The sequence below is a fragment of the Leuresthes tenuis genome, unplaced genomic scaffold (assembly GCF_036924035.1).
Source record: "Leuresthes tenuis unplaced genomic scaffold, fLeuTen1.0.hap1 SCAF_7, whole genome shotgun sequence".
Taxonomy (NCBI): Eukaryota; Metazoa; Chordata; class Actinopteri; order Atheriniformes; family Atherinopsidae; genus Leuresthes; species Leuresthes tenuis.
The window spans coordinates 17676405-17697660 of NW_027325361.1; the positions used below are offsets into that span (position 1 = coordinate 17676405).

The following is a 21256-nucleotide window of genomic DNA, read 5'->3' on the forward strand; positions in this document are numbered from 1 at the left end:
TAGATCAGTTTACCGATCATAAATGCAGTGGCCCTTTCTGATCCAGGCACCATGTTCTGTGGGACACCTAGTGTGAAAGCTTCATTGTGGTTGTCATCAGAGTCTTCCTTCCTCCAGATCTTGAACTCCCCCACTGAGCCCCAGCCTGTTGAGAAGCCAATGTGTTGCACCTGCATGGATACACACATAAAAAAAGAATTAAACAAATAAAAAATTAACATTTCAAAATAATTGGTAATGTATTGCAACTTGCATACAGATACTATAAAAGTGTCAAACCTGTCCAGGGAATTGGCCTGCCCATTGAAGGATGATGGATTCATTGGATGGATGTAAACCATGGCCAACCTGGACAGAGAAAACACAGAAAAGCTAAATCCCAACATGGCGTCATTTTTTCGCTTGTGTTATTTCATTTTTTTTGGTCAAACTTTCAACTCCCGTGCCCTTTCAATCAACTGGTAATGTTCCCTTACAGCTGGTCCTTCTGCCAAGTGTTCCCCGTGTGATTCATGCACCTCCCACACAATCTCAAAACAAACATTCAACAGACCCATGTAGAGCACACTTTCTCTCCGGTAAAAGAGTATAATTTCATAATCACATTTAACCAAAGACCATGCAATTGAGAGCCCCACAGCTAATCCATCCCAAAACGGCATCGTTCCCCCGAGAAAATAAATGAACTGTTTGGGCTGTAATGTGCGGGCTTTTAATTACTGCCTTTGATGAATGATGCAAAGCTAATGCTGAGGCTGGGAAGCAGTGTGCCAGCCACTGACTGCGGTGTGAGCACCAGGCCAAGGTTCACCAAGTGTCCTCAGTGACATCAGCTTGTTAAGCCTGACCTTACGGGGAGGCACACCAGTAAATGTGGCGCCAGTTCTCCTGACACACAGACCCCATGGCCTGCTGAGCAGTTTTCACTCACATCTCTTTGTGTCAGAGCATACGCTAACCAGCTGAAAACAAGCATTTCATCGTTTGTGTGGAATAGTTTATTGTCACATACGATGACTTTGTCTTCTTACCTGTAACGTGCCTCCACTCCAACTGATCCAGAAACTGCGGAACTCATCCCAGGATAAGATTCCTGGTGTCGGGACATTGACCAGGGGGTCACCCATTTTGCCCAAAGAAATCCAAGACCGAGTGTTCTGCCTTCCACCTAATACAATCTCAAGCATTTCTGCACTGTCATGGGGACTTGCAGAGAGGGCAAAATGGGCATCGTTGTGGGTCTTCACTGCCACTACAAACTGGTTCATTTTGGCAGGTTTTTTGACATACTGATACTCATACTTATTAGGGGTGGAAATGTGGATCCTCTCTGAGGATGGAAAAACAAAATACACCTTGTTTTAGGGAAAAGACACTAATAAAATTATGATCCCTCATTAGCTTGAAAACTTGTTTTGGGATATGATTTTAAAGACATATTTGCACTGACCATTGGGACAGAAGAAAACACTGTAGGTGTATTCTCTGGGCAGGCCCTCTGGCTGCAAGCACAGTGAGAGAAAGACAAAAAAGTCAGAAAGAAGTGGCAACGAAAAACTCGCACAATATGTTGTGTTTAATACTCAAATGTATGAAGACGACATTCCCCTTCAATTGCCACTAATCAGCCCTCTTACCTCCACCAGGACAGTCCCGCGGACGTAGTCCATGCCAGTTGGGATTCTCCTTTCATCAATATCATTTCCTAATTTGCCTGTCAGAAATCCATCTGAACAGCAGCTTGGTGTGCTGTAGGCAATGGCACGGGCTGTCAAGGTAGCGAGAAAACAATCAGCTTTCATTTGAGGAATCAATTCCGTTATGGTACAATCTATGATAATGTCCATGTGACCCCAAGAAAACTGCCTGGTGCCTAAAGAACCTTAAAATATTTAGATTTTTACACACACAGAACGAATCGGGACAGCCCATGTTTATCACCACATAGTGTCTCATCTGTAAACATATGGGAAATGAGGAAACCAGTTGCTAAACCCTTGAGAGAAGAACATTGTCTGATACAGGATCCAAGCTGCTAAACAGTCCTGGGTCTTCTTTGGAATAATTTGCAAATTACAAACCCATGCTGTTGTTTATTCTATACACTGTTCAGCACTGATGGTGCATTTCCAGATGTGCAAGTTGCCAGTTTAATGCTAATGCACCCCCATACCATCAGAGATGTAGGCTTTTGAATTGAGTGCTAATGATTAGTTTAAACACAGTATCGTTTTCCACTTTATGTTCCACTCTGCAGTTTGTCGACTCTTTGGAGAGTCGGAGCGTCTGCCTGTGTTTACCTGACTCTATCTCTCTGAGGTGCTCTTTTTCTGATGCCTAATCATGTTACTGACCTCTTGCCAATTAACCTAACTATTTTCAACCTGTTCCTCCCGCTGATTCTTTTTAGTACAGCATACCTTTCCAGCCACTTGTCATCTCCGTCACAACCTTTCTGAGACGGGTTGCTGCCATCGAATTCAAGATGAGCAAACATTTCTCGTGAAACAGTAAAATGTCTCATTTTCAACATTTGATGGTCTGTTCTTTTGTGAATAAAACACTGGTTTATGAAATCTGCAAGTGACTACATCCTGTTCTTATTTACATTTTGTATAGCAGCCCAGCTTTTTTTTGGAATTGGAGTTTTATACATGTAACAACAATATCATATTAAAATAATATTAATATTAATCGTGCGATTGAGATGTGAAATGTTACTAACGTTAGACCTTCAGTAGGCCATGGACCTAATGCAATCTGTAGACATTAACATACATCACACAGGGCAAACATGTCTGTGGAAGAACACCCAGTTCTCTTGACGGGGAGTACATTGGAAATGTGGCCCTGTGCCAGTGGTGTCTCTTTGTGTGTGTGTAGTGAGAAGGAAACACGAGGGGCCAGGGAACTATGAGTGGGGCCATGGGGGGCCCATTGACCGCCACTGACCTGCAAACTCATCAACATGCCACTGAATGTCACAGTGCAGCTCTGGTTACTCCCCCACTGCTGGCCTGCTTTGTTTGCACATGCGCTCGGGAGGGGACTGTTTGTAACCTTGGTGGGTGACCAGATCACACACAGCTCGGCTGCTTGGCCAGCAGAGCCCTACCAAGTCAAAGACTTGCCTTTTGTGAGGTATCATACTGAGGGGAGCTATGTCCTGGTGAAAAGCTATTATTGTTTTTAGGAGCTACACCACTTAGGAATTCAAATAACGGTATTTCCGTGATGCGGCACAATCTAATCTGTCTTGTTTACATAAGTATCAAATCCTTCTGTTACAGAAAACGCTGACATGTTTCCTTCTCTGTAAATATGTGACAAAAACTACAAAACTTAAAATAGCCCAGATAAAGCTTTTCTCATCTTTTGCAAAAGGTGACAAGTAGCCTGACCAATTGACCTTACTTTGCCCTATAACTCCAATGTCAGGGTCTCAATATTAACACAAAATATTAATTGATATGGTTGATAAACACATTCAAGTCTCAGATAGTTAAAGTCAGACACCAGTAGACTGCCCTCTGAGGCTACCTGTGATGTTTACAGGTCCCAGTTCGGAGAAAGACAACACAATGGATGTAGGAGTAGCCTCTCCAGGAGCAACACACTTCTTTCTGGTAAGGTGGTGCTTTCCAGGATGACCGATAAACTTGATGCCCTTTGGAACTGACACTTTTACATGAACCTGTGAAAGGAGAGGAGAGGAAGACACAAATCAGCGGCAAATGATCTCCTCTGACAGCCTACAATGACATCATATCGGCTAGGCACGGCCTCCCTCATATAGCGTGTTTCCTCAAAGCTCTGAAAGCGAGGGAGAATTTTTAAGTCACATTGCGAATTTTCCATGCTGCCTGACTCATGCTTCTCGGGCTCCCTGAAGGATTAAGTTCCACTCATCGTCCAATTTTCACAAGGCTCAGTAATGCAGAGGAATCTTTTAACTGTTCTTTATCCGCATGCCACAAGTCATAAATAACTGAGCAGAAAATATAGGAATCACATGTTGCTGGGGTGGACATCAAAGGGAGGGCTATTCTGGTTTGCATATTCACCAAACATGACATCAGGGCAGCACACGCACAGGCCATTTAACAGGCTCATCTGCAAACATCATGATGTCATCTGTATGGCGTGCAGGATGGACCCATTTAAGGCCAGGATTGAGCTTGGAGGGCTCTTCAAAGTGAGTGCTGAAAAATACTTCTGAGCTAATATCACATCTTGACATTACAGACCTACACTTCCTTTGAAATTTCCAACACATCTGTACCATTGGCCCCACCTGAGCCAATCTACTTTCCATAAGCATCCTTCACTTGCTTATTGCAATGTTGACACCATGTTAGTTCTGCTAAATGCAGAAATTACAAAAAGCACAAAGATCATCACTGGTTTAAATCATGTTTGTTAATGTGTTTCAAGCACCTGGGATATACTCTATGCTCCTCTTTGATCTGTAGTCCTCACATTAAAACACTCAGACTTTCTTTTAAACTTTCTCACTTATAATATTTAGTAGGATTATGGATTTTATGTACTAACTATTACAATTATGTCCAAACAAAATATTCTGTTGGCCAACTCTGTAAACATGGCATCTATTTCGTGCCTCTTTAAAGTGGAGGACCCTGTTTTCTCATGGAGTATTCTCCCATAAATCCTCCACAGTACAAAATCTTGGATATGATCATAGGGATCATATCATAGTATCTCATTCATCTTCTCAGACAGACATTCAGCTCATTTTCACATTGAAATTCAAAGTGCTGAGACTTGATATTTGCTTTAATTTTTGAGCTGTATTTTTGCATCTTATAGTTTGTTCACTCATTTTAACCATATACCCAAATTGTTTAAATTCCATTCATGACTTTGGTGAGATATAGACTGAATGCGTGTCCTCAGATAAATAAGAAATTCCAGGTTGATTTCGTTCACTCGACAGTTATGAATGCAACAGTGATGCGGAGCACAAAACCTTGCCACATGCATTTTTGTGGAAGATCTCTAATTGTGGTCCAACATTTACTGATGTGTTCATGGCCTCCTTGGCAAAGTGTAGGTGAACACAAGATAACTTGTCCATCACTAATAAATTACATCTCCCCCTTAAAAAAACAAAGACTATTTTGTTTGGACCACCTTTACCTTTGGAAACAGCATGTATTCACCATGGCATCATATGGATAAGCATATGTAGTGTCACAATATTCTTTTTGAGCACAGTTGCACTCAATTTTCACCAAGATCTTGAATAAACAATGGGAAGGTTTGATCACCTAAGTATTTTCCCGAAGATCCAAAAGATTGTCACTGTGGTTCAGAATTGGATTCTTTGGGGGCCAATCTATGTGTGAAAATGATGTCTCGTGTTTCCTGAGCCACTCTACAATTTGAATCCGAGCTTTTTATTCTTGGAATATTTCTATGCCATCAGGTGAAAATAAAATCTATTGATGGAAAAACCTGGTCATTTGGTATATTCAATAGGGCAGCTTCCCTAATGTTTGGGCAGATAACATTGCTGAACCAACTAGACCTTTTCATTAAATCCCAGTGGTAACCGCTCTTTTTTTCCCCCTTGAATGACCACCAAACTGAGTAAACAGTCCCCATGAAAAGAATTATGACATTAGTAAAGTCAAACTAAAACTCTTCTCTGTATTGTTGACTGCGACCATTACTTGGCTGTTAAAATACTGGCAGATCTGTAATATGATGGATCAATTTCAGAAAAATATGCCTTGTGATATAATCTATAAAGCCTTGAGATTATTTTCTCTCTTTATCTTTGGTAATGATATTCGTAACCAAAAACACAAGTAAAGGCCCTTGAACTGAACCCGGTGAAATAATATTCCTGCCATCTTCAGGAATATGATTCAGGGTAGCGTAAAAATTGGTTTATGAAGGCAACTGCTCATCAGTCTTATTGCACATTTGCTATGGACTTGCTTGCTTCCTTTCATCCATAATCTTACCTCAGAACAGGTGGGTAGGTAGTTGTAGACAGTGAGGGGAACTTTTGTCTGCTCCCCTCTGATTAAGCTGTAGGGCAGCGTAAAGTCAACAAAGAAGGACTTGAAGGTACGAAGCTCCGCCCTCTTTGCTAAACCCAGTCCCTTGTCTTCAGACAGGCTAACAGCTTCTGCAACCCACGTGGTGATTGAATCAGGCACGTCCAGCTGCAGGTCAGCTTCCCCAGTTTCAGCACTGTCAGGCGACACATTCAGATGTAATTTGAGTAGCAAAATATGTTGGACAGTGACTTTAAAAGTTTTCAGCTTTCATTGTTGCATTTAAAACGAGCAATGAAAAGTCCAAAAGATTATTTTTATGTTGCTAACACCTGTCTTAACATCTGCGCCGATGTAACTACAGCAAACATTCAAAAATGGATAGGTGTTAGGGGCAGACAGGTGTTGACCCAATCTGTTCCCCTGAGGTCATTCTTGGCAGCAAATATTTTATATTGGTCTTGGCATGAGTCACGGGCCGTAATAAACTTCAAAATGTGCATTACGACCTTCCTTTGGTCAAAGTTGCCCAATATTCACTTGAAAAGCGTTTCAAGAAAAATCAGAGCATTGGACTTCACAGGAAATTAGGGAGAGCAAAAGTCCCATCCAAAGAAATCCAGCATATGGAAATCTATGGGCAATTTATTTATATTGGCTGAAAATGAGTGGAGGGAGCTCTTGAGAAAGTATGAGTCCGTTCCAAGAATAAATAAGGCAGCTTCACACCCATGGGGAGAAATGCTGGATGCTGCTACATGATGGAATATCGTCTTTTTCTCATGCGGCGTTGCCTCGCACCTTTCCTCTCTTAAATCTAAATGTCCATCCTCTCATAATCACTATTTTACCCTTGTTTCATAATTCTTCTTACACTTTAGCTGTCGTCTTTCATCTTCTGCCTACCGACCTCATGCTCTTCCCTTTCCTTCTCTTCCTGTTGTGTTTTTATCCTCTTGATGCTGTCGTTTGAGACTAATTCCCATAAGAAGATATCTAGCCAACAGCTATGTACACACAAGCAAGAAAAAGTGCTTATACAAATGATTTGAATACCTGACGTTGAGGCAGTGCCACACCCATGTCTCAGGGAAAAATGTGCGTCTCCGCTTCTCCGCTCTATAACCAAAACACAAGCAGACATCAGGACAGCACCACAATTGGAAAATGCATTATTTAAAAAAAAAACACTGACATACTTTAAGTCACATCATGTGTTCATCACTAGAATTAGACACATTTAGGGCACTGAGGAATGCAGGACTAAAACACATGCAAACAAAAGAAAGTTATTTCTTTTGTCATGTTTTTACTCATACCAGAGACCTTATTCAACCCAAGGATGACAAGAACATTAAAGTAATGGAATACAATTTTGGGATCTTGAAGTAATAATTGCTTTCTTATGGGCCTGCTGCAAAATGTATTGTCAGTAACGCACATGCTTATATTACGTGTGTGATCCAGTAAAGAATGACAGGAAATTTTCCTCAATAGTAGCAAATTGTTTTCTTCCATCTAACTTTAAGTAGAGTGTGCAGTTTTAAATGAACCTACTCAGAAATGTGTTTAGTTTAATACATTAAAGAGCCCATAAATGCACGGTGCTCAGTAGCCAAATGTCTGCTCCCACTTGCTCTCTGTTAAGCTTTGTTGTAATTGTTAGATTGTCAGAATTTTGAAGACAAAATACTTTAGTATAAGAGTTTTTAGTAAATCATACTAGTGAAATGCATCTTAGGCCTTTTGATGCTGCTTTCTTTATAAACTCAGAATATCAATTTTCTGACAAAGAAAACTCCACAGGGAAACTGATTTCCTGATTATCTGGGTCTGATATCCCAATCCTTTCTCTACTGGATAAAAAAGAAAAAGTATCTTTCACTTAAGTGGTCTGGTTATAACAGGCTTTTGAGGAAACCATCTTTACAAGCTATTAACTTTGATGTATCGCTCCTTATTCCCTTTTCAACCTGTGACATGCCCCAAACCACAATATTTTCTTTTACATTTAAAAACCCACATATCACTAATGCCCAGAGAACACCTCTAACATCTCTATAGCAGGTTGTCTACCTGGTTGTGGGGTGGGAGTACATGGCAGCCACTAAGGTGGAGGTGTGTGGCTGAAAGGCAGGAACAGCCTCATCCGTGTACATGCCTCCGCTCTGTCGATGGTTTAAACTCACCACATCTGTCATCACCACCAACCCTGTTTCCTGTATTAGACATTCAGACAAATAAACACACATACCCTCCAAGGCTAACATATATATATATATATATATATATATATATTTATCCCTGTAACATTGTTGTGGGGTGTTTAAATAAGTTTGTGTTCTCACTGTAAAAGCAAAGCGGGCATCCTTAGTGATGTCCCAGTGCCATGGGAACACAGAGGACCGTCTGCGTCTCTTTGATGACAGTCCAGGCCACCAGAAGTGTCCGTCATCTTTTGGAATGCCAAAGACGTCTGACACATCAAATTCTGCCAGCTCTTTAAACACCTGCACAGTCAAAAGACATTGATGGAAACACAAACACAATACTTCGCACAAATGCAACTTCGAGTCAAAGATTTGTTGAGAGGCAATTAATAAAAGTAAAGTCATTTCAATCCGTCATTAATCATCTACACTTAAAGCTACAGAACACTTCAGTTCATTCAACAGTATAAATGTTAAATAAACTACAAATATGAACAACCTTGTCAGGACTGAGCGGAAAGCCAGGCTTTAACAGGTAAAGACTCTTGTCCACAGTGGCCACACAAACACAGGAGCCCCTCTCGGCCTGGACATGCAGGGTCACTGGGTCCCCTGGCATGGACTCATTAGATGACAGAGAAACAGACACCTGCATGCAACATTTTTAATGAGCAGAGATGGCTTGACACAGAGACAAAATATCAAATTCAAAAGATCGCGAATACATTCAGATACGAGCAAGTTCTTCCCCCAGTTTAAATACAAACTGTTGCAAATGAATGTTTTACCAAACAAACTTTCAGTTATTTGACTGCGCGAGCTGGCAGTGTTGCCTGACAGATGCCAAGTGGCAATTTGGCTGTCATCTGGAGGAGCATTAATCTAATAGTTTTAAGAAGAAAGATTCGGTGGAAAACAAACATTACAGAGAGTGAGAAAACTGCAGCCTTTAAAAGAGGGAGGGATGGTGAGAGTCAGCCATTAGCTTTCACACATCAACACTATTTTTCACCAGCACACAGTCACAAATTAGCCCCATTAATCGGTTCCGTTGCCCTCCTTTCACCATTCTGTAACCTGTCATCCTCTCCTGTCATGACCCCACTTATCTGCCTGCGGCCTGCGTGGTCGCTGTCTCATCCTGCCCACACAACCCCCTCCACAGACATTCACACACACACACACACACACATACACAGTGTTGTAAGGGCATACCAGAGAGCTGTAAATACTTCAGGGAGTTAACTCCACCTAATTCAGGCAGGAACTGGGGAGCGCTCTCAGGCCAACACAGCTGTTTGTTTACAGACATTACACTGTGGTGTAATGGCTGGTGCATGGATACTTAGGCTTAGCTCCAAAATGTATACAGAGAGTCCACCCTTTCACCGGCTTTTAATAAATACTTTTTTGAAAACAGAAATAAAACTCTTTAAGCAGTAACGTAAATGTGTTTAAGGCTTCAAACACAGCAACAACCCTGACATCTAAGTGCGCTTACCGATGTTTTCTCTGGATATATTAAATGAAAATACGACAAAAAACAACCATTAGATTTATGAACCTGGTTCTCAAACTTGGGCTGCACAGAGATCTGCAGACTGTCTGTGACTCCCTCGCCGTTTTCCCTCACGTAGTAGATCAGTAGTCGGCTGAGGGGCGCCATGCTATGACGAACAGGAAAACGTAGATAAGACACACAGCTGTCCATCTCGGCCTGGGAGGAAGAGCCTGCAGCACCTGGCAGAGAGAGAGAGAGAGAGAGAGAGAGAGAGAGAGAGGAAGGTGACAGGGGTGACACACTCTTCATGAAGACTTTCTGGTGCTCTGGTCCTACTGAAGGCAACTAAAGATACCAGAACACTGTACAGAACCTACAGAAAGGAAAGCAGTGTCACATTAAAGGATTACTGTTTGATGCTGCAGGGATGTGCTGGTCTGATGACGACTATGAAACCAAAGAGTAGGTTTAGCAAAGGCTTTTCTGCGCATCTGTTTTCTTTTAAAATCCACTAGGCAAAGTTTGTGGCTATAATAACAAGAGATCTATCCACATGCTTACCCAAGGCAGAGGGAGGGAGGTTGGTAGTGTGGATATTCTTATCAAAGGTGATTGTAGCCCTTTTTCCTCGGTGTGAAGCCGTCGAGTTAGCTGGTTGTTTGCCTGACAGGACAATGTTTCCCCTGGATGCCACCTCATAGTGCAGGGTGAAGTTACAGGGGCAAGTAGATTTGAGGGCCACTTCAGCCTCTTGGCCAACCTATGCAAGACAAAAACATACAAATGAGTTCAAGACTATATTTAGTATAATCTGAACTTGTGATGCCTTTTTAAATGATCCAAAATGCAAGAGATAATGCAGCTTGATTCAAATTTCCAAATTTAGACCAAAGATACCATCACGAACCGTAAGAGGGGTGCTTGGGCTCTGGATCTGGATGTGACACCTACTTGGAGAGTACCAGCTACTAATGGACAAGTAGCTTGGCAAGTACTGGTCTCCCACTGATCTACCATCAATAGATGTCACTTTGGTCTATTTGAGAGCAAAAACAACACATTCTAAAATTTCCCTGAATTGACTTAAAATGTGTTATTCGCATAAAACAAACAGAAACTACTGTTACTCATCCACTGACCTCAAGCCAGACATACTGAGCGGCTGTAGGGATGGAGGGGATCTCAAAGGTGGCTTGGCCATCCTTGGAGATCAGCTCACTGGTGTAGACGTTGTCCTTTGGAGTCAGCTCTGCCTTTACACGTACCCTCACCCCATCAGCTGGGCTCCCATCAGGATAGGTAACCTCAATCTAAAGGGCAGAGGTACCATCAAGTGTGAATGAACCAACAACAGGGTCAATCAGCGATGTTAAGAGTGAGACACAGCCTAAATAATCTTTAGTAATCAAACTGTAAATATCAAAAAGATTCTCTTAAGCATGACAACACTTTTCTGCGTTTCCACAGTGTCAAGAAGCAATCTCTGTAGTCTCACCTTCCCTTTATAAGGCAGACCAGGCTTGAACTGTTTACGTGTGTCTTTTGAGTATTTGATGTCAATGAGCTGTTTATGAACAGGTGTGGAATCATCAAATGTGGTTTGCCTGCTTCCGTCGACGCTGGTCACTGATGCCCAAATGCTAACCGTTCCCCTGAAGTGATCAGCCACATCCAGTGGCATCATCTCCTTGACACAAAGACTGAAATTTGCGGAGTCTTTAATCTGAAAAACCCAAGAGAAATATTCAGACACAGTTAGACGGTTGTAATTCTCCTGGCAAGGCTTAGAAGAACAACATGATCACCTAAATGCTGAATATTCTGAGTCATGATACCTGTTGACTCTGTGTTAAAAAGAAAAACTAACCTCCAAAATTTTGATTACAGGATGGCCCATCTCATGGCGGTAGTAGCCGACGCCATTTACAGTCATATTCACAGTCAACTTCCCTGTCACTGGTTTCCCAAACGTATACCTGTAAATTGTTGACATGTCAGGGTTTAACATTGAAATCATGTTATTTTTTATTCCAGAAAACACAAAAATGTCACAATAATGATGTAACATTGATATAACAAAACAAAGCCCTGACCAAAGACAACGTTGAGGTTTTTCTGTGTTATTATGCCACAATGTTGAATTTTTTAACGCGACCCACCTGGCTGTGACAGTTGCTAGCTCGCATGAGTTGAGATCACGGATGTAACGCGGTGGATCAATCACCAACTCAAACTTGGGCATCACTGTGAGACAAGCAACAGGACATATTCCTTCTTTTTCAGTGTGTAACAGTATATCCCATACTCCATATCACTGGCCTTCACCGTGTTGGTGATCAATGAAATATCAAACAACTAAACTTATTGTTTTTAAGTGTTCCCTAAAAATACCCTATAATTAACTCTGAATCGCCTCTCTGCCTAACTGAAAGATATCTTAATAATTATAGATTTAAAGATGGATAACAGGGCTTGTAACAAAAAATAAGAGAAAAACATACACTAAGCACTGAACCACAAAGCGATTTAAAGAACCTTCAAGTTAAAAACACATTAAAAACAGATTACTGTCAGTGAACAGCACTTTTAACTGTTACGAACTTCATTTCTCTATCTATATAGGTGCTCACCATATTTCTGCACTTCAAACGACTTGTTGTAGGTGTGGCCCTGCACCTCCACAAAGATAAACCACTCTCCAAACACAGGCTGGTCAGACAGAGGGAAACTCATGTTCACAATACCTAAGAAAGAGAAAACTGAGTTAACACGGTTAATTGATCCCTGATTACCAAATACTGAGTGCAATGTACTGCACACTCATTATCTGACAGTCACAATGCTTACTTCATCATTTTCCAATTATTGAGTCAAAAGTAGAAGGAATGTCTTTACATAGCTCACCTAAAGAAACACCGCATTAAATGCTAAACCCACCCAATGATGACATGGATACATTACAGGAGATGTGGCTTACCACAGCAGACAGATTTAAGCTCCTCCCACTGTACCATCCGGGATCCTCTTGGATCCTGTAAGATCAGTTGAAGAAATTACAACCAGTAGTTCATTGTATGTTATCACTGTTACACAGTGGCATAGTCATATATTTTATCCATCCTCTACACCTACTTTATCCTGCATGGGATGTAAACAGGCTGGATCCTATTCAAGCTGTCACTGTCACATTGTGCATAACAGTCCTTGAATTTAACATTAGCCTGATAAATGGAGTATGACCACGAGCAAAAGACCTAAACTGTTCCTCATGTAACACGTATGCTTAATCTAAAAAGCTTTTCTGTTGTTGTTGCTAACTTTTCATAACATACAGGTTTCCCTAAGCTACTTATGAAACAGAAGCTTGTTATTTGCCTCACAAACGCCTCAAGATCTAAGAAGATCAAGGAAGAGAAACAATAAATGAGCACAAAGGTCAGCAAGCATGAGAGAGGGAGGACAGCATGTATAGGATTGCAGAGGGACTGATGAGAAGAGAAGAGAAGATTCCTTTCATGTTGTTTATCCTTGTACTGTTCCAAAGAGCACCCTGTTATCTAGGTGAGCTGCCCTGACTTCTGCTCTGTAATCTCCAAACAGGCTGGGAATTAAAATTGCCACTGTCCCCTCGTGGACGTGGCTCTGCCAACCCTGGGTGGTCCCGCCAGTCTCCACTCACCAAAACATATGCCTCAATCTGCAACAAAATTGAAAAAGAGAAAGATAAGTACAATACTGCATGAATGAGATCAAAACTATGAAGCCAGCAGAGGATCCTTGGCTTCATCCGAAAGCATCACCCCGCTCTTTGCTTTTCTAACAATCATCCATCTGTGAAAGTGAGTACCGACATTTACCTGCAACACACTTTTATAGCTGTAAACATCAATAAACTATGTCCGCACAGTAACACTGTATATTTGGAGCCACTGCAAACATTCCAGGAGAAATAACTCCAACTTCACCTCTGGACATAGATGACTGTACATTTCTTTGCACTCAGGGCAGAATATAAATCTTAACTCTACTCATTAAAGTTCAAAAAGTATGTTCATATCAAATATTATGGCAAAGACACTTAATTATACCAGTAAATATACCTGCTGAACATTCAACATTTGTATTTTCTGCCATGCAAACTACATGTAAAATGACTTGTTTCTCAATCAATCACATAGGGGGATGCATCAGTAATGATTACACATGAATTCAATTAAGACATACCTTTTCATTCACTGGCCTCATGTCAGGTGTAACTGTGTAAACATTGATGAGCACTGAAGACAAAAAAGAAACAACACTGTAAAGAAAGTAAAACTGGCCATAATCTTTTTCTCATTAAAACCATAATGCTAAAGAATAATAATACTGATTAAGTAAAAAAAATCTCTGCAACATAAGATAGAAAGTTATCACATTAATTTGATGGACTGAAATGCTGCACTATAACATCTATCAAGATCACATATTAAAGCATATGTGTCTTGGTCTGCAAGCTCAAACCCGGCATAAGCAAATAAATCTCGGCATTTCGGTGTGATTAACCGATGAACTACCAGCTGCACAATGAGGGAACCTTTTTGTTTGGGTTTGTAGATGGGTTTGTCAGTCTGGATGAAGACAGCTGTGCCCTTGCTCTCCACAGTGACAGTGGTGTAGTTGTGGAAAATGTAACCTCCCTCTGTGAGGTGACGGTTCCCCCAGACCTTTAGGTGGGCCTGACCTCTTAGTCCAGAGGGAACCTGGTGGCATACGCACACATGCATGAAAGAAAAGTCAAGACAGAATGGGCTGGGTCAAGAAAAAAAAAAAAGTAAACAAAGACTGAAATGTTGACTCGAGGCTGCTGTGGTGACGCACAATTTCAAATTATTCTCCTTGACTTAGTATATTTAATCATTTCCTAAAGAACAAAGGACAGAGGAACAGAAACAAAATCAAAATGCCACAGGAAGAATAACAGAGTACACTACACATGACAGTATTTACAAGAATGAGGGTGGAGATTACTGGTGGGGGGTGTTGGAGAGACAGAGGCAAAGAATCAAGTTGTCGTGCATACTACTGATCTATTCCAGCCTTCAGGGCCGGCGGATCATACGTGCACATCAACAGCTGTTGCATATTATATTGAGGCTGTTACCTTATACCCAATGAATGAGCAGAGACAGATGTTGCATTACAAATAATGTTAGTGTTGATTTGCATGTTGCCTAAGGAATGTGCACACAACGGATAAGGGGCTCTCACTACCGTGCAGCTGTCATTGCTGCTGAGAAAGTAAATGCAAACTACGTGGCACGCATTGTTCGACTCACCTTCAGTTTGATGGTGCCTTTGTCTAAAACAGAAAAAAGAGATTCAACGTGAGATACTTTTATAGCCAGGTCACCTACACATTTTACACATAATTCTGCGACTATGAGAACAGCTAGAGGATGGTTAAATGTTCCTGGAGGTGTTCACCTCAGGCTAGCAGGAAGTCCAGCTGCAGCCCATCTTCATGCCATTCTAAGCAAAGCTATCACCATCTATTGATGTTGCTGTCAAACAAATCACATGTTGTATACACCAAAAGGCTGGTGGGATGGGCTGATTTAAGTTCTTAAAGGCCATGGAAAGCATAGCTGGTGAAGAGCACAGTCAAGACAAATGAGGTCGATAAGGCTCACCCTGTGTGTATGTCCATCACTCAAAGTGCGCGTGTTTGCCTGCATGAGCATCTATATAATCTCAACGCTCCTCAAATAACTCTCACAGGCAGGGTATCTTATGGCTAAACTTAAGAGTGCAAGTTGTAGAGATTGTGCCAGTGTAGCCTGAGCTTAAAGCTTTGTCCTCACCGAGCATTGAGCCGTGGCTGTGGGCGACCGTCTGTCCCTTCATCGACAGCTGCGCCTGGACGCGTGTTTCTGCTTTTGCATTGAAGAGGGTCACACTCACGCTCTCCTCTACGCCCGCTCGAAAAACAGAGGGTGCAGTGACCAGGTAACCCCTGACAGGAAAGCAGGAGACAGGGGAAAACAGAGCAACAGAGAGAGAAGGAGGGGAGATGGAAGGAGAGCAGAAGACACGGAAGAGGAGAAAAACAGGTGACAGCAGGAGAAGAAACCGGGGATCAGACAGAGAGGTCAAGAGGAGAAAGGGAGTAAACACATGAAGCACATGAATACAACTTAATATTTACGATTGTATTGAAAAGTGGGGATTCAAAAAGTCACTCTGTTTTTCACTTTCTCCCAGACCGACTTTCACTTAAGTCGAAGAGCAGAGGATATTCTTTTTACTGACAGTCTGGGAAGGAAATGCTCAGTTCAGTTTTTATCTAATCGAATATGCCATGTGAAAAAGAAGGGGCGACATCTTTGGGTGCTCTTGTGCAGTCCAGTGAAATTACTGTAAGTCACCACCTCTGTGGACAGTACATGTGGTAGTGTATACATCACAGCTGAACAGGCAGTGGTGAAAGGTCTATGGCATAGCAACAGGAACTTTGGTAGATTAAGACTATCGGCCACTCAGTGGACTAGATCCTTATTCAGGTAAGGTACTGTTGTGGACTGTTCAATTAATAAGATCCCAACTCATGTGTCAGACCCAGCGACCCGCTGCATTATCTTTTGCCACAGTACTCTTCTACTCTGTAGTAGCTCCACACCGGTTCAGTGTATTTACCTTTAAAGTAGGAATGAAGGTGCACTTCAAATTCAGGCACAGCTGGTTAGACCACAGAAATCAAGAACACCTCTTGGTGTTCCAGTCCCTTTCAGCAGGTCACTAGTGTCACCATGCTGGTAACCAGCGGCATGTGCCAGTAGTAGTTCCAACAGGTTGCTGGGTTTGACACATGTTGCCTCTGTTGAATAAATAGCTACTCTTGTCACTTTCCACTGACATCTTACCAGTGCTGGCGAATCAGTGTCTCCAGTAGTTGGCTTTGTAATAGCTGTTGTTTTAGTAGTTCATTTCAATACCATAACAAGTCAAGCTGTGTCTTCAAGTTAACTAGTTTGTAAAATACATTGCTGAAGAGTTAAGGGATAATGCCATATTTTGCCCTTCACTGATCTGTTTAAACAAATCTAAAATGAATATTTATCATCAGTTTTCCTTTTAATAGGCCTTTTCAATCACTTTCTGAACTGAAGACACTGATTGTTGGAGCTTTGCAGAGAAATGTGGGTCTTTTATGGATTTCAGCTGCTCAACACTTCATGGCTGCCGTTGCCTGATTCTCATCTTCATGATGCTTCATACTTTTTCAATAGGACACGGATCTGGACTGCAGGTAGAGCCAGCGACATACATACTCTGACTATGGAGTTACGCTGTTGGAAGCTGTTCAGAATGAGGATTGGCACTGACCAGCTGAAAAAATAACCACAGACCTCCCAGAAAAAGATGTCACTTTGGTGGTAGCAAAATTCCAGTGCATCTCTAAATCTTAGGGACTTTCGCACATGTGTAGTTCACTCGTGTCGCGGGCACTAAAGCCCCACCCCCCCACCCCATCATAAATGCTTTCATTTTGCTCCAGGAGGGTCATCGTCATCTTAGACACGCACGTTGATACATGGCTTCCTCCTTGGCAAACACGGTGTCAGGTTACAGTTCTGGATGCATTGGTGAAAGGTGTTGAATCGCAGTCATTGTTCAAGACACTCCAAAGCCCAGGTATTGACCATGGTGGCATGATGAGTTCTCATGCAGTACCACTTGAGGGCTCAGAGGTCTCGGCATCCAACAGTTGTTTTCAGCCCTGGTGTTTCCACACTGAGATTTATGCTGACTCTCTGAATCTTTTCACAACATTAAGCACTGTAGATGTTGAAAGAACAAAGTTCAAGGGACCTTGTTGAATAGTCTTTTGTTGCTTTGGTATGTTACCAACCACATGAAATGAATGATACAGAAGACTGTGAATGGCGGCCATTATAAGAACTAGTTGATTTCTCTAAATCCTAAAGACATGTGCTTCCTTTATTACCTGCTTTAGCACAGAAAACACTGGACCACACCTGATAAATGTAAAGGAGATAATTCCATCCTGCAGTTCCAAGAGGCTGAAACCTTCAAGGTGACACCTGATTGTTTTCATACGGTCCTAAAAACTGTGGTTGAGCTAAATAAATGTGAGAACAGGAGATTGAGCGTGAGGAGTCTGTGACAACAACAACTTTTGTTGCTTTCTTAGCACCTGTTTGAAGTACCAAACTTGATAATGAAATAATACATCTTCTGCTAATATGATCCACATAATATATATTGGTGAAGCAATAAGATAGAACTGTACTAGTCAGAGTATGTAATACTTTTTTGTGTTACATTTTTAAACAGGTTTAGTGTGGTCCGATTCTCATTGGGCAAGTGGACTCATCCAGAGTCCTTACAAGTTTATATTAGCATTGTTCTTGGATCTTGTGACCTTTTCCAAAGAGATTAAAGAAAAGTGCTTAAGAAGAGACTAAGTGAAGTTATTCATTTTTTATTTTTTTTATATTCGATCGTACGCTGAGCTCTTGGTGGATAGCTCTTTTTTTTTAACCAATCCTGGCACCCTCACCTGTCGGTCTCACTTGTATATTCTATAAAAGCTTCTTTGCCTCTCTGCCAACATTTCAAACAAGTATCAAACAAGTGTTCATGAGGCAGAAGTTTGTGAGAAGAAGGCCAGGAACATAAAACCATGTGATTGACTGTTGAAGGCTTCGTCTACGGCAAATCCCTCTAGAATTACCTGATCCGCAACAGTTTCATTTTGAAATATCTTCCGAAAATATGAAATACGAAAACAGAGCCAAAACGTACCCTTGACTCAATTACCAGCATTCCTCCACTGGTTGCTGAACATTTGGCAGCATGGAAATCCTCAAAATGCTTCTTTAACCATCAAGAGGCTTCTCGCCTGTCTGCTTGAAGTTTCTGCCACTTCTCCATCCCCGCATTCAAGTTCTTTAACGTTTGCAAGCCTGCCTTTAGCTGTGGAAGAATTCAGGGGTTTTCAATTGGATTTGAAGATGGCTGACCTGCTAAAACATCATTTTCGTTTTCTACCAGTGTTTTGTGCTGCTGGCTGTTGTTCTGTTGAAAGACACCAAGCTCAGTTCTCTAACCCTAGATACCTTGGTGATTCGATGTCATGATTCCTTTGATAGCATCTAAACAAAAAAAGCTGTGTCTTAAAGTTTTCAGTCTTGCCTTTTTTCTCTTTAAATAGTTGTGTCCTCCCTGCTGTTTTCCCCAAGACTTTTAGTCTACAAAGTATTACTCAGAAAATCACCACTAAGGACTGCTCCAAGTCAGCCTGCAGCTCTTTAGATATCTTGTCCAAATCAAATTCATCATCTCAACTCATGCGAGCGAGCTACTGTCACAGCCAGGTGGGTCACGTAAAATTCAACATTGTGGCATAATAGCACAGAAAAACCTCAGCGTTGTCTTTGGTCAGGGCTTTGTTTTGTTATATCAATGTTACATCATTATTGCGACATTTTTGTGTTTTCTGGAATAAAAAATAATATGATTTCAATGCTAAACCCTCACATGTCAACAATTTACAGGCATACGTGTGGAAAACCAGTGACAGGGAAGTTGATTGTGAATAAGACTACTTGGCTACTGCCGCCATGAGATGGGCCATCCTGTAATCAAAACTTTGGAGGTCAGTTTTTTTTGGGGTCTTTTTCAACACAGAGTCAAAGGGTATCATTTGGCCAATTCAGTCCTGACCCACTGATTCCAGCTTTTTTCCTCACTGAAGATCACACAAATTAATGGTGAGTAAAGCCTTGAGCATAAACCCAATTGCATGCATGAGAGAAGGATCAGGTGGTTGGCATTATAGCACTACAGCATTACGGCCGAAGGCAACCGAAGTTCCTGTGAGAGAGAGAGAGAGTCATGAGAAAATCCCTGGAAAATAAGGATTCAGGAGAAGGAAGATAATACGAGGAAATTGACTGTGTGCGTTTGATCTGCAGTGAGTTTAACCAGCTCTAGGATGAGCCTGGATCAGGTAGTGGAGAATGTGCTTATTTCAGTCACATGGCTCACTGTACTCAAGTTCTCATTGTTTTAGTCCAACTTTTGTCCCCTGAGAGCTGTTCGGTGCCTAAGAGGGATTTGCCTTCTTTTTTTGTAGGTGAAGCCTTCAACAGTCAGTCACATGCTTTTATGTTCCCAGCCTTCTTGTTTTGGCAAACTTCTCCTTAACTTGTTTGATACTTGTCAACCAAGTCAGCATTTGAGAGTAAATTACTTACTTTGATGTCATTTGCACATAAAGATGTAAATGACCCCCCCCCTCCCGGAATACCTGTGATAACTAGAGAACATTCAAGGTTAACTTTAACCAGTCAAGCAGCTGACAGATGACATCAATGCGCCTGGTCTGCAAGGCTACTGACAAGCCCAAGAATTTATCTATTTATATTTGTCATTATCACAGCACATACTTGAGCCGTGGGCTACCACAACAAATCAGCAGGGCAGCGTCTCAAGGTACCACTGTGAGACTGTTCACAAGCCAACTGAGACAGTATCTGTAATGACATTAAATCCAAACATATTTACAGAGGGTACATAGAAACACATAAGGCTGACATGGAGACGACTCTCAGATAAGCAAGTCTGAGTCCTTTCCCATTATGCTTGAAGCCAGGATGTTAGACTTACAGTAAGCATTCTCCGCTGCACACATCTTAAAGATACCACATGCAACTTGGGCCACTTACTGTCTATCTTGTGCACAGCTTGTGCTCACGTTGCAGATGAATAAGGTCCACGAAAGACTCAAAGCTGTCAAAGAAAACCGCAACATTTTGGTTTCAGTCACCGAGCTGCTTCAGGATATGGTCTCTCCCCTCTAAATGAGGTTGGCTCTACAACGTCTGATGAAAATGTAAATCAAAATGTAACAGTCTGGATCTAAAGCCCCCTCCGTCTACCAATCCATTTAGTTTGATTGGAGTGATAGGTATGCAGAGCTTCGCCCAGAACCAAAGTTGTTGGAATCATCCCTCTTAACCAAATCCACTTCAAGTATTTTTTTTCCTCCGTTTACAGCCCAGAGTACACGACCAGTCCTCTCCCATGTGCCTTCACCCGCCCCGGTTCCGTTCTCTCATATTTCAGCATTACAATTTGTTGGTGTCCTCCCACTTCAGCGCTCAGAAATGTCACAGAAAATGTTTGCTCGTCCTTCGAAAATCCGCGCAACTCTCGCCTCTCGGCTTGTCCCGTGCCTGTTCGGGTCGGTCAGTTTGTTTTCCGCTCCTAAGATCAGCGTCAGGAGGCACCTCGTTCACGTTAACGCGTCCTCTGCTCACACGTCTCTGCTGAGGGAGCATGACTTAAGAGCCGACCGAGGAACGGCACCGCTCAGGCCACAGTCTGCTGCCGAACACGTTTGTAACTTCAACAGCAGCGAAATGTTCCCTTTCGTGATTTCAAACGTTGTGTTGCCGAGATTACACCAAACAATACCAAAAGGCGAAACAGTTGATGGGGGGATATCT

General features: G+C 41.8%; 1 protein-coding gene across 1 annotated transcript in view; it reads right to left on the reverse strand.

Moving 5' to 3' along the window:
• Nucleotides 1-21131, reverse strand: part of cpamd8 (C3 and PZP like alpha-2-macroglobulin domain containing 8) — a 43998-nt gene extending 22867 nt beyond the window's left edge. Inside the window, exons 1-26 of the mRNA XM_072389629.1 lie at nucleotides 20474-21131; nucleotides 15584-15735; nucleotides 15059-15081; nucleotides 14317-14482; nucleotides 13965-14017; nucleotides 13420-13437; nucleotides 12718-12772; nucleotides 12371-12484; nucleotides 11900-11984; nucleotides 11608-11716; nucleotides 11236-11463; nucleotides 10880-11050; nucleotides 10648-10776; nucleotides 10302-10500; nucleotides 9804-9979; nucleotides 8739-8888; nucleotides 8378-8539; nucleotides 8106-8248; nucleotides 7086-7148; nucleotides 5994-6225; nucleotides 3541-3694; nucleotides 1638-1768; nucleotides 1451-1502; nucleotides 1032-1330; nucleotides 280-348; nucleotides 14-170 (exon numbers count right to left, since the gene is read on the reverse strand). Coding sequence (XP_072245730.1) covers nucleotides 14-170; nucleotides 280-348; nucleotides 1032-1330; nucleotides 1451-1502; nucleotides 1638-1768; nucleotides 3541-3694; nucleotides 5994-6225; nucleotides 7086-7148; nucleotides 8106-8248; nucleotides 8378-8539; nucleotides 8739-8888; nucleotides 9804-9979; nucleotides 10302-10500; nucleotides 10648-10776; nucleotides 10880-11050; nucleotides 11236-11463; nucleotides 11608-11716; nucleotides 11900-11984; nucleotides 12371-12484; nucleotides 12718-12772; nucleotides 13420-13437; nucleotides 13965-14017; nucleotides 14317-14482; nucleotides 15059-15081; nucleotides 15584-15735; nucleotides 20474-20559 — 3376 coding nt within the window. The 5' untranslated portion in view covers nucleotides 20560-21131. The remainder of the gene's footprint in view (nucleotides 1-13; nucleotides 171-279; nucleotides 349-1031; nucleotides 1331-1450; nucleotides 1503-1637; nucleotides 1769-3540; nucleotides 3695-5993; nucleotides 6226-7085; nucleotides 7149-8105; nucleotides 8249-8377; nucleotides 8540-8738; nucleotides 8889-9803; nucleotides 9980-10301; nucleotides 10501-10647; nucleotides 10777-10879; nucleotides 11051-11235; nucleotides 11464-11607; nucleotides 11717-11899; nucleotides 11985-12370; nucleotides 12485-12717; nucleotides 12773-13419; nucleotides 13438-13964; nucleotides 14018-14316; nucleotides 14483-15058; nucleotides 15082-15583; nucleotides 15736-20473) is intronic.
• Nucleotides 21132-21256: the final 125 nt, after the last annotated feature.